This window comes from Crinia signifera, chromosome 3 (assembly GCF_055691185.1).
Source record: "Crinia signifera chromosome 3, ASM5569118v1, whole genome shotgun sequence".
Lineage (NCBI taxonomy): Eukaryota > Metazoa > Chordata > Amphibia > Anura > Myobatrachidae > Crinia > Crinia signifera.
In genome coordinates, this window is record NC_139219.1 from 277,069,056 (window position 1) to 277,083,103 (window position 14,048).

The following is a 14,048-nucleotide window of genomic DNA, read 5'->3' on the forward strand; positions in this document are numbered from 1 at the left end:
CTACATGTTGTATAGCGTGAATATGGGCCACTATGTGAGGTTAATTTATGGTGTTTGGGCAATAGGGAACAAATTTTGATTTTGGAATGTGCAATGGACCCGCTAGTACCATCTCTAGCTCTGCCTGCTGGGAGGGGCGGAGGTAGGTGGCAGGGAAGGAGAGTTCCACCACCTCTCCATGACCACTTTAAGCACTGTGTAGAACTAAAAACACTGGAGGTGTATGCAAACATCAGATTTACATACATCTCTGAATTAAGCCCCATTCTGCTAGTAATATACATACTCCCAATGACTAAACTTGGAGAATACAAAATAAGAATAAATTTGAATAATTATGTAATATTGTAAAAATTCCCAACCCTTCCTTACCAAGAGTGTTTGCGATTCCAGTCTTCACACTGTTGGTGCAAATGTGGCTAATTCGGTGAGCATGTTCTTGTTTCGCTAGGATCACAATTCGGATATTCCAGAGTGTTTGGATTGTAATCTAGTTTAAAGCAATAATCACAATTCCTTACTTAGTGACATTGTTATATTTTCTGGGGTTATTTATTTAAATATATTGAAATGGCCATATTACCAGCTTGTACTCAGCAGTGGTGATCTCATTTAGAGAACGCAGTAAGATTTCCACCCATTCCTTTTCATTCAGTGGATCTTCCTGTGTGCCAATAACATATATGTCATGCTCTATGTAATCGGCCGTTTCATCGCGTGTCTTGCCTTGTCCTTTGCACAGGAACCAGGAAGTGATCTTCTTTGGTGGAGGAGCACATCCTGTTATAATAAAGCAGACACAATTGTTACCACACTTTTTACAGCTGGCCGAGGTGGTTTTGTACAAAGGTAAAAGGTAAAAGCAGGACTGACCCATATTCCATGTACCAGTGAAAATCGTCAGCAAGTCAGGTTCTAACTGATCTGAGTGTTTGTTTTTCATCTGCTGAAGAACTTGACAAAACCCTTCTCGTTTCTGTAAGACAGTAAAGAGAGGTGAAAGGGAGTTACTAACTGTACTAACTAGCAATTGTGACCAGAGGACGGATAGCTGCGTTAGTTGAAAATACAACAAACTGCCCTGCCAGACACAGAACAATTTGCGGTACTCTTTACCTAGCACGGCGCCCACGATTTTGATCGTGGGCATCGTAGGTAAAAAAATCGCGGGCATCGCGGCCATTGAATACACTAAAAATCGGGTGCGACGCGACCGACGCGATGCCTGTGATTTCCCATAGGGAACAATGTTAAATTTCTCAATTGACCCGATTTTACTGTTCAATGCCTCAATTGACACGATTTTTCCATAGGAAACAATGTTAAATGGCCCACAGAGGCCAAATAGGCACCCTGAAGTGTGAAATGGCCCCCACAATTGTTAACGCCACCCCACGATCAACGTCAACCCGAAGCGTGGCGAGCGCAGCGAGCCCGCGAGGGGCGGCGGTACGCGTCCTACGACCTTTTCATACCCCCACTATCCACGTCGGCGTGGAGTTGAGAATAGAATAGTGTGGCGAGCGCAGCGAGCCACCGAGCCCGAAGCGTGGCGAGCGCAGCGAGCCCCGCGAGGGGACGCGGATACCTTCACAGGTAAACGCGTCCCTTCGCGGGCTTCACAGGTATCCTCGTCCCCTCGCGGGGCGCAGCGAGCCACCGAGCCCGAAGCGTGGCGAGCGCAGCGAGCCCCGCGAGGGGACGCGGATATCTTCACAGGTAAACGCGTCCCTTCGCGGGCTTCATAGGTATCCTCGTCCGCTCGCCACGCTTCGGGCTCGGTGGCTCGCTGCGCTCGCCATGCTATTCTATTCCCAACTCCACGCCGACGTGGATAGTGGGGGTATGAAAAGGTCGTAGGACGCGTACCGCCGCCCCTCGCGGGCTCGCTGCACTCGCCACGCTTCGGGTTCACGTTGATCGTGGGGTGGCGTTAACAATTGTGGGGGCCATTTCACACTTCAGGGTGGCTATTTGGCCTCTGTGGGCCATTTAACATTGATTCCTATGGAAAAATCGGGTCAATTGAGAAATTTAACATTGGTCCCTATGGGAAATCGTGGGCATCGCGTCGGTCGCGTCGCACCCGATTTTTTTGTGTATTCAATGCCCGCGATGACCGCGATGGGCGCCGTGCTAGGTAAAGAGTACCCAATTTGCTGATACACTGTTAAAAATGTATCTACTACTTCAGTTTGTCCCAGATTGGGTGATGTGATAGGCCACTTCTAGAAGCGGTCTCACGTGGGCGGCAGCACATGAAATGTAAGCGGGACTAACACCAAATTAGGCAGGAGTAATCAATCACTATATCTGTGTGGAAGCCATTGGTTTCAAAATCGCCCGTGTGTAAGCACCCTAACAGTGCATGTCTTAAAGTGGCAGTGGTGTGTCTAAGGTTGCACCAGAGGCTAAAGCAACCATGCCGTTTCCTTTATAAGAGATATAAAAAAAATTAAGATCAAAACAAAGATTTGTTTTAAACAATAAATATCCTGTGTAAGTGACAAGGAATTATCCACTGATTCTGGAGTTTCTGTGCCATCATTAAATAGATAGGATAAATTGCTACATAGCTCCAAACTACCAATTTGAAGCACCTTCCCATTGGGATGATATAAGCTATTGCGCAGATAGTGTTGAATATGTACGTACCTTAGAATCAGCAAAAATATACTCTTTCCTTTGGGTCTTTTCCTTTTCGGTCTCCAGAACAATTATTAGCTTATTTGGCAACTTCTGTGACTTGATCAACTGCAGAACTGGAAACAAGTAAATGATATACCTCATGTAAGTGCAGAGATCCGTGGTGCTGAAAGAGGTCGCGGGGCACTTGTAGGGGTGCCCTGGGTTGGGGGCGCAGGACCAATTTAAACTATATTTGGTCAATGTAATAGGCAATACCAGTGGTTGGGGCTGCTAATCATAAGCTATGTGGAAAAACAGAAGCGAATCTTGTCCCAAACCACATAACTAAGGGCCTTATTCTGGTTCACTCGCAAAGGTAAATTCCTTCTCAAATGGACAAAACCATGTGCACTGCAGGGGGGGGGGGAGATGTAAAATGTGCAGAGAGAATTAGATTTGGGTGAGTTATTTTGTTTCTGTGCAGAGAAAATACTGACTGCTTTATTTTTACACTGCAATATAGATCTCAGTTTGAAGTAAAACCCCACCCAAATCTAATTCTCTATGCACAAGTTACATCTACCCCACCTGCAGTGTACATGGTTTTGTCCATCTAAGAAGGAATTTGCCAGAAGGAGTGAACCAAAATATCCCCCTTAACCTAAGGATGACATATAAACACAATTTATTTAATTTAATATTTTTTCTAAAGTACTCAATAATACACTATTGGCCATGGGGTGCCACGAAAACATTTCTGATACTCTAGGGCGAAAAGGTTTGGGAAGCACTGCTGTATGTACAAACCAGAAACCTTCTTTAAAGTTTTGCCGGTACTTGTGTACTTTCACGGCTCCCATCGCATGCCATCGCATGCCAAATGTAGTGGCATGCGATGCGATTTTACAGTGTTTTCATGCATTTTTGGTAAAAATCGCATGCGATCTGATGCGATGCGATGTCATTTTTCACTGAAATTAAGGACATGACTTGAAATCATGTAAAATGCACCCAAATGTAATTTTTCACACTGTATCACCCCCACTATCAACGCCAACCCAAAGCGTGGCGAGCACAGCGAGCCCGCGAGGGGCGGCGGTACACGTCCTACGACCTTTTCATACCCCCACTATCCACGTCGGCGTGGAGTTGAGAATAGAAAGTATGGCGAGCCCGAAGCGTGGCGAGAGGACGCGGATAACTTCTCAGGTATCCGTGTCCCCTCGCAGCCTTCACAGGTATCCGTGTCCGCTCGCCACGCTTCGGGCTCGGAGGCTCGCTGTGCTCGCCACACTTTCTATTCTCAACTCCACGCCGACGTGGATAGTGGGGGTATGAAAAGGTCGTAGGACGCGTACCGCCACCCCCCGCGGGCTCGCTGCGCTCGCCACGCTTCGGGTTGGCGTTGATAGTGGGGGTGGTACAGTGTGAAAAATGACAATTGGGGTGCATTTTACATGATTTCAAGTCATGTCCTTAATTTCAGTGAAAAATGACATCGCATCGCATGAGATCGCATGCGATCTCATGCAATCGCATGCAATGCGATTTTTCCGCATACGATGCACATCGTGGGAGCCGTGAAAGTACACAAGTACCATTTCGCCTAAGCTCATACTGCTTTGTGCTTAAAGGGGAATTCCATGCAAAAGTATTTTATTTCTACAACCACCTCTTGCAATTAGTAATAACTTTGTCCGTAAAGTACAAGCAATTCATGATTGTCAAAAAAATGTATAGCAAATTGTTCAATCAGATTCATCATCAACCATTCAAAGCCTACAGTCTACTATTAGCTCAGGAGAAGTAAAGTTACAGTTGCACAAAACAAGCAAAGATATCTCGTTAACTGGGAAGGTTATGGACTATGAACTTACAAACTGGGAAAACATGTCTGTTTCCTGGAGAATTGCCTTCATCCTCTTACATGCAGGAACATGATTATGCTAGACAATACATGATTTTATACTTCGCTAAAGGGGTGTACATACGATGAGATTTTGGCAGGAGATTTTGACTACATAGTCAAAATCTCCTAGAAGGTTAGCCCAAATCTCCCAGTTTTTCTCCTGCTAAAGGCCCATACACACTAGGTGATTTTGAGCTGAAAGTCGTTCAAGACACCAAGTTTGAGCGGCTATCAGCTCAAAGCCACCCAGTGTGTACGACCCGGCAATGAGGGGTGAGTGGTGATGGGCACTCCTGCATCATCGCCAGGAAAGATGCTCATCTGCTAGTATTAACAGTGGACTTTGTGGACGGCTTTGCATGGTGCTGCGCCATGCAAAGCCGTCCGCCTTCCCTGACAGCGCCGGGCAGGGGGAAAGTGTCTCAGTGTGTATGCACTGAGCATCTTTCCCCAAAGCGATGACAGCGGTCATCGCTGTCCATATATACGCTGGGCAGAATCCCCCAGTGTGTATGGACCTTTAGTCTATATTGCCTAGCATAGATTGCTTAGCATAAATTGACTGCAGGCAAGGCAATTTTGACTAGATAATAGACTATCATTTCTTAGGCAAAATCGCTTAGTCAAAATCTCCAGCGCATCTAGCCAAAATCTCTTGTCGCAGAGCACTTATAGGGGTGCCGTGGGTTGGGTGTCCAGGACCAATTTAAATTATATTTGGTCAATGTAATAGGCAAAACCATTTCTTGGGGCTGATAATTATAAGCTATGTGGAAAAACAGAAGCGAATCTTGTCCCAAACCACATAACTAAGGGCCTTATTCTGGTTCACTCCTTCTTGCAAATTCCTTCATGTCCAAACTATGGCCCTCCAGCTGTTGTGAAACTACAAATTCCATCATGCCTTGCTACAGTTTTGCTATTAGGCATTTCTAAAACTATGGCAAGCCATGCTGGGATGTGTAGTTTTACAACAGCTGGAGGGCCACAGTTTGGACATGCCTGAATTCTAGGAAGTACTGTGTAAGTCCTCACTGGCAGGGTGTTCAATCAGTTGAGGTTCCACACTACAGGAATAGCACATGGTGTGGTGGCAGGACTTATAGGAATCAATATTCTGCAGTGATGAGTTGGTCTGTGGAGGCCAGATGCTCAGGCCGTGCATCAGTCTCCCCGCTGTTCTCACGCAAGTCCAGACACTAGGAACGGCCATCACACCTTCAGTCATCTGACTTCAGATCCTCCCCTGAAAGCTTCTACAGCAGTCAGCTGACTCAGACTCCCAATCATTGTTGACCAGGGGGGAATCAAAGATAAGCTGAGGCAGAAAGAAGATGACTTGAACTGCATTGTTTCTTAGAGCTGCGTCCCTGGGGTCTAGATGTTAGGTTCTACTGCTGCCAGAAGTTTTGTCCTCAGTCTGTGTCCTGCTTGCTGGGTTTAGCTAGGCATATCTGCACTTCAAGTGTATGCTGTCAGCTGGGTTTTGCTCAGCACTCCTGAATTCCAAGTGTATCCTGCACACTGGGTTTAGCTCAGCACATCTGCATTCCAAGTGTATCCAGTCCGCTGGGTTTTAGCTTAGCATGTCAGCATTCAAAATATTAAGCTAACTGGGTTCAGCCAGCACACCTGCATTTTAAGAGTTGGGTTAAGCCTGTATCTCCAAGTTTATCTGCGGTTCTGGATTCAGTCCATTAACTGCGTTATTACTTCCTGTCCAATAGCCATATTATTGGTTCCAGCCAGTTACCTGCATACCTTCTTTCTGCATCATCAGTTGCTGCCAGTTATTCATTACCCTACTCATAAGGCATATTCCGGCACCAGTTCTGAGAGACCAAGACAAAGTGCCATGGCCTGCATGTTGGGCTAAACTCATTGGTGTATTAGACTCCGCGCCTCTGTCCTGGGTTCCCAGATTCTGAGCAGTTCTCTTATTCTGCTCATGTGCTGGAACTATTTTAAGCATCACAGCTTTGTCCATCAATATCCCACCACTGGCTCACTAGAATCACCATTGGGAACACAAAGAACCCGAGTCTTGACAAATATGCTGTAAGAAGAAAAAATGGGCTTCTTTTTTTACAAAAAATTGTCAGGGAAGGATCCAAATGATCCCTCCCAGTCCTCCACACAGCTTCCAAATGCAATTAGCTCATACGTCCTCACAACACAAATGACCGCACTTATGGAAAGAACTGTGTACATATTTACTACTAGTAAGCCCGCTCAAAGCAAAAGCTTTGAAAGTTAATCTGCTGTGTTTGTGCATGTGTGAGAGAGAAAGAGATGTAGTTTCACTCTCTGCCAATAGATGCCAGTGTTTTGGAGACAAATGGACACTAGACATATATATATATATATATATATATATATATATAGATGATAATTCATGCATTAATAAACACAGCTATGTATGCAATAAGTGCTGAGATTTATCGCACACAATATGCAATACATGCTACATCCATCTCTTTATATTTTTATCAGTATCTAGTCATTCCCTCCCTGATTTCAGCACATGCTACCAAATATATCAGTACCATCTCTGTAGTACAGTTGCTAGGATAATTGTTACTACATGAATGGTAGTAGTAGTAATAGTAGAATACATTAATCACTGGACAAATAGAAACAAACAAAATATTGTTGGACATGCTTTTGAAAGCTATACTATAGAGCAGGGATGGGGAACCTTTGGCCCTCCAGCTGTTGTTGAACTACACATCCGAGAATGCTTTGCTACAGTTTAAACATGGCCAAATAGCAGAACTGTAGCAGTGCATTCTGGGATGTGTAGTTCAGCAACAGCTGAAGAGCCAAAGGTTCCCCATCGCTGCTATAGAGTGTAGAATTATTGAGCCTACTTACAGTGCATGTCAAGCTGGGTTGGTTTTTTATGATCTGTCTACCTTTTACAGTTGTGTGTGTTCTCTCCAGAAAAAAAAAAGGAGCTAATTCAATACAATTCCTTTCTGAGGAAGCCGCCGAGCTACAGGCGGAGAAACGCGTAAAAGGACTTTGGGCCTTATTCTGGTTGGAGCGGCCGGGCCATACGCGTACGTCCCGGGATTTTTTATGATCTGCGCATGCGTACATTCGCTAATGCGCAGGCGCGAACACCCCAAAACGCTTACGGACGGGCCTCTACGTGCGAAAAAACCTATACGCGAGTGTACGGGCATTGGGGGCGGCATAGGGGCGTGAAGAGGGGAGCGGCCGAAATAATGAGGGAAAATGGGCGTAAATATGGGCGTACACGGGGGTGTGCACCAAAAATGAGCGGTGCTACTACCGCACGATCGACTAAGGCACCGTTCATTTCGGACACAAAACAGGCGGCCGCCAACCGCCATCTCAAACCACCCCTACAGATACCGCATGCCAGCGTGCGCCTGGATTTGCTAATTTACGCTGATTACTACCAAACACATACACCTGAATGTAATAACCAATGCTGCAGTCTATTAAGTCCAAACCATGATTTCACTACCTGCAAGCCTACACACAGCACTCAAACACATTGGAAGCTTATCTTTCTATACTTCTCTACATTTAAAGGTTTGTTTAATTTAAGGTAAGAATCTTTGTAAGACCTGCTTATATATGCTAAGGTAGGTATTTGTTAAACAGTTATACACATTCACTACGTGCTTTCATAGACTTTACACAGTAGCACACTCAATCTACACAAGTCGACATGTGTCAACGTGTTCACTCTAATACAAACATAGGTTTTGTATTTAGGATACAATAACATAAACCACATCTAACACCTACAAAGGATGTTTCAGCAATGTTTTAAGCCCATGGCCACTATTTTGCACATTAATTAATTCAATCAATTAATTAATTTTCATAATTATAGTTGAAAGGCAAGATTTGCAGGTCCATATATGTGAAGGGTATGTCAGCGTACACGGACGTACGCTCACTCTCACGAGCAGTGACATAAGCTGACTTTTCTATTGAAAACAATAGGGACCCGTCCGTGCAAGCTGGCGTACGCTCAGATAGCCGCAAGAAGTCGGTGGGAAGACGGACGAGAGACGTCCGTAAACGGTGGCGGACGCTCTGTTGTACGCCAGTTGTCGGAGTGTAAGGGCTGGCCCGTCCGTGTACGTTGGCGTACGCACATTTGTACGCCACTCCCCTTCGACGTTGTTTCTGCCCGTACGTATGTGGCTGAGTTGGGGGTGGACTTAACCCCAACGGCCGCGTACGGATAGCGTACGTTGTTTTGGAACGTACGCACGTTTGGCCGCTCCAACCAGAATAAGGCCCTTTGTGTACACTGCCGATCACCCTGCCGATCATTCTGCCACCCCGGAGATTGTCCCGTGGAGAGAACCCTTAAGGACTGGCTAAACTTTGGCAAAGGACCCCACGGTTCCAGATAGCAGTACTACGGGAAGACTGGCAAGTTAGAGCTCTTATGGGCTCAGGCATCAAATTTGTTTCTCAGCATTGACTGAGTTTACACTCCCCTTCTTAATCTGGCTAATATGCATGCTACTAACACTTGATTCATTAACCAACCAAGCTCTGAGAGAGCTAATAACCTACTGAATGCTTATTATAATCATCTTCCATACAAAGGAATTACAGTTTAAATCAAAACCCGGACTAATTAAACCTCAGTAGAGAAAGTATTCATAACAGTTGTTTTCTTCTGCTATGCTTTACTAACAAAATAACCCATGCATTACCTCACATTGGGGGTTATTCTAGTTCATTCTTTCTGACAAAATCCTTCTTAGATGGGCAAAACCATGTGCACTGCGGGTGGGGCAGATGTAACTTGTGCAGAGAGAGTTAGATTTGGGTGGGGTTTTACTTCAAAGTGAGATCTATATTGCAGTGTAAAATAAAGCAGTCAGTATTTTCCCTGCACAGAAACAAAATAACTCACCCAAATCTAATTCTATCTGCACATGTTACATCTGCCCCCCTGCAGTGCACATGGTTTTGTCCATCTAAGAAGGATTTTGTCAGAAAGAATTAACTAGAATAAACCCCATTGAGTGGATAGAGTGATTTTTATATATATTTTTTATATGATTTTATGATTATTACCGGCCGGTGGTTTGTGTGATTTATGTCAATTATTTGTTGTTATTAGTAATACATTTTTTATTAAGATTACATTCCGAATCAGCGCTGTCTTTATTCTCTTTTTTGGTACTTGTGTATTTTGGCGGCGCCCATCGCATCGCATACCATAACACATACGATGGTATGCGATGCGACGCGATATCGTACGATAGAGCACGATGGCATACAATTTTGAAATTGTATGCCATTGTACATGCCATACGATGCGATGCGATGCGATTAAACATTGTATAAGCACCCTAATGGGTGCTTATACTATGTTAAGCACCCAAATGGGTGCTTACAATGTTAAATGCACCCCCACGCCAACCCCCACTATAAACGTGAACCCGAAGCGTGGCGAGCGCAGCGAGCCCGCGAGGGGCGGCGGTACGCGTCCTACGACCTTTTCATACCCCCACTATCCACGTCGGCGTGGAGTTGAGAATAGAATAGTGTGGCGAGCGCAGCGAGCCACCGAGCCCGAAGCGTGGCGAGCGCAGCGAGCCCCGCGAGGGGACGCGGATACCTTCACAGGTAAACGCGTCCCCTCGCGGGCTTCACAGGTGTCCGCGTCGCCACGGACACCTGTGAAGCCCGCGAGGGGACGCGTATAACTGTGAAGGTATCCGCGTCCCCTCGCGGGGCTCGCTGCGCTCGCCACGCTTCGGGCTCGGTGGCTCGCTGCGCTCGCCACACTATTCTATTCTCAACTCCACGCCGACGTGGATAGTGGGGGTATGAAAAGGTCGTAGGACGCGTACCGCCGCCCCTCGCGGGCTCGCTGCGCTCGCCACGCTTCGGGTTCACGTTTATAGTGGGGGGTGGCGTGGGGGTGCATTTAACATTGTAAGCACCCATTTGGGTGCTCAAAAGCACCCTTTAGGGTGCTTATACGATTTTTGGTCGTATAGGGGGTCAAAATCGCGTCGCATCGCATCGCATGCCATCGGGTGCATGGCATGCGATGCGATGCGATCTGTTCGTCGTACGACGGACATCGGGGGCGCCGCCAAAATACACAAGTACCCTTTTCTTGTTTTGCTTGGCTACTTCAATAGCACTTAGAACGTCGGCAGACAGCGAATGGAACGGGGCTCGCCCAGCGTTTTATGGGCATCTCATGGGTACGGGGGTGGGATGATGCCTGACAGGGGCGGTGGCTGATGTCACAGGAAGCCGCCCACCCCGTCTTCATCGTTGAGCTCATAAATCAGAAACAGTCAGATTTCATTGACTTCTATTTGCGAAGGCAGCAGAAATCATTCGATGGTCGGCACTTAACTCTCCTGGTAGCGGAGGCATGCGAGGGGATGTGTTCTCGTATACATCCAGTCACATGGTACTGGGGGGATTTGGCGGTGGAGGGGAAGGTAGGTATTAGGACGGACAGCATCTCATGTAATGTTTGCAGCTTACCGAGTAACCTTAATGAGGGCCTAAGAGGGCAAAGATGGAGAACTATCATAATGTGACAAGTCCCAGTAGAAATCATTGGGATAATGGGCTATAACCTTTGTTTTGTGTTTGAAATCCCATGGCAGAACTTTTTAAATTCACGTTCACATGGCTAAGAAATTACTATAAAAGATAAAACAAACCTACTTTTCTTGCTGTGATAGTATTTATCATCTGGCCCATCCTTTGCTTTCTTGATGATAAGTTTTCCAGTTTCAACATCAACTTTCAGGTGAGTCTTTTGAGATATGCCTAAAGAATCCACTTTAACCTTCAGGAACAATCAATACAAAAGTAATTTTAGATAAATTAAGGTTTTGTGTGTGGTGTATATAAAATTGGAATTCAATAAATGCATGGAATATATCAAAATATTGCAAATTCTAAAGCAGGGACAAAATTTGCCTAACTCCAGTGACGTAACTATAGAGGGTGCAAAGGATGTCAATGCTATGGGGCCCGGGTGGCCCTGTTGCCTCAAGTCATCACAAGTAATCCCCTGCACCTTTTTTTATTTTCTTTTTTTAAAGAGTGCATCGGGAAGCAGGAGATTCAACACTGAGGAGTGGGTGCAGGAGACCCAGCACTGCTGGTGCAACTGATGCCTGCTGTCACAACTCTTTCAAACCCATGACACTCCATTTCTCTCTGTTTCTCTCTCTGACACCCTCTCTCACTCCCTGTCTCGACCCTTTCTCTCCCTCACTTTCCCCAATACTCTCTTTGTATCTCACTCCCCTCACTCTTTCTTCTGAACCCCTAAGGGGCATTGTAATGGGGGGTGGGGGACTTTTATGATTCTGCTATTGGGCCCAGTGCCAGATTAAGGTCTAAATGGGCCAGTGCCAGATTAAGGTCTAAGGGTCTATTATGCACAATAATAGGGGTTGTGGCCAGTACCTAATAATGTGGGAGGAGTGACCAGTGTTCTGTTTGTGTGGTCTGCTCATGGGTGTGTCTCTATTTGTGTAAATACTTTCAACTAATTATATATGTCTGGAAAAGACAGGGGGCTGGCATAGGAAAAATGCAGGGAGATATATTGGTGGGTGCCTTCCAAACGTGCACCCACAGGATGCCTATGTCCTAAGATACTTGCGGGGTGAGGCGGCACTCCAGGTATAAAAAAAATACAGAAAGCCGAAACTTGGTAGACAACATTTCAGCACCTTTTATGTGGTCACCTAAGTTTATATGGTAAACACCATATACCCCTTATACAAATCATGCAACACAATAGTAACCCCCTTATACTGTACTTGCCTCTTACACATTATGCCACATGGAATGAGCCAAAATTCACACCGACTGATCCAAAATTCACACTGTGGCACACGGATTGAGTCAAAATTCACGTTATGCCACAAAGATTAAGGCAAAATTCACATTGGACATGGATTGGCCCCTTTTACACCAACCTAGTCCCTGCATTTTCCGGTGTGAGGAACCCCCTTTAAACAACCAGCCATATCTTCGGAACCTATCGGAAATGACCCATTTACATGTGGGCTTCAAATGATTTTGGTTCCGTGAAACTGGGCTGTTTGGTTCCAGAGAAATCTGCCCTCAAAGAACATGAACAGCCATAAAATGACATTTCAGAAATGAAAAAATAGGTTTACCCACAATATCTCTAGAACCAATGAACCCATATGTACCAGCCTGGTATCAGATTGAAGGCCCAGCTATTTGGGTTCGACTGAGATCAACCTCGAGCTTCTGTGATGCCGGAGGGGGAACTGGCAGCTGTTGGGACCAGGTGGGGGTCGGAATTAGCGGGTCCCATGTTATCCTATGGGGAAAACGTTACGGTATCTCTGGTTCCGGGGGGGGGGGGGCTATTTGGAGAGTGGACCTGGAGCTGTAGTTCCATCAGGCCCATTGTTAATCCGTCCCTGATGGGGCCCACAAAGTGCTAGTTACGCCCCTGCCTCACCCTAATAGATGAGTTGCATTAATGATAGATCTGAGACTACATCTGTCCAATGCAGCAGACGGCAACCAATTTTGGCAAGCATTTATACTTAATAATCATCTGTACTATGGGCCCAATTGATGTTAGGATGGAATTCTACAGCCACAAGGAAGCAGCTGTGCACTTCCATCTAATTCTGATGCAGCAGGAGGCATCTGCACAAGATAGACGCCTTTTGTGAGCATTTGCATGTATTCATTGACACAGAACCTGGACCTTTCACGCCTTCAAATTAGGGGAAACACACCCCCTATTTTAAAGAACACTGTCAGGTACCGCCCCACACGTGGCAGCATGTCAAACATGCTGCAGCTGATAGAGGGCGTCGAGTGACATTGCAACACTTCAAAAATAGTTTTTGTATGCAAACTATCAGGATTGCGCAGAGGAGCTGTAAGAGAGGAGGGGGCCTCTATTGCGAATCAGCGGAAAATAGCCGCGGCAACCATTTTCCCACTGATCTTTGCCACTGAACTGCCGGCGCTGGCCCGATGAAAGGTGAGAATAATTAAATGGGTTCAAGGTGTGTTGTATGTGGGCCCCCCTGGACCTGTGTGCGTTGCACATTTTGCACCTATTATACATATGCCAGTGGGTTTGAGTACAAATACAGCATGAGTGCCTGGCCAGAAGAATGTATTTCAATATGGCGGTCCAGTTTTGCTATTGTTTCAAATAGCTTTTACTGCCAAAATGAGGTAGGTCGGTCATACATACCCCACATGCAGATGTACACAATATATCTGAATGATATATCACATTTATATATATATAGCTGTGAAAAAACTCATATTACTCAGGAAATATTGTAAATCACAGGTTCTCAAAGTCAGTCCTCAGGACCCCACACAGTGCATTTTTGCAGGTCTCCTCACAGTGGTGTAGCTAGGTGCCACAGTGCCTGGAGCAAGGGCATGTCCCTCCCCCCCCCCCCCCCACCCCCGATTTGCAGTAGGCGGGGCCCTACGTGGCGAAAAGGGG

General features: G+C 45.9%; 1 protein-coding gene across 3 annotated transcripts in view; it reads right to left on the bottom strand.

Moving 5' to 3' along the window:
- The window catches only part of INPP5D (inositol polyphosphate-5-phosphatase D), a 133,688-nt gene that overhangs the window by 58,337 nt on the left and 61,303 nt on the right, over nt 1–14,048 (bottom strand). For all 3 annotated transcript variants that reach the window (XM_083178132.1, XM_083178133.1, XM_083178134.1), the window contains 5 exons: nt 11,240–11,363; nt 2,656–2,762; nt 874–976; nt 584–780; nt 373–490 (listed from right to left, as the gene is read on the bottom strand). In XM_083178132.1, the coding sequence (XP_083034258.1) occupies nt 373–490; nt 584–780; nt 874–976; nt 2,656–2,762; nt 11,240–11,363 (649 nt within the window). The remainder of the gene's footprint in view (nt 1–372; nt 491–583; nt 781–873; nt 977–2,655; nt 2,763–11,239; nt 11,364–14,048) is intronic.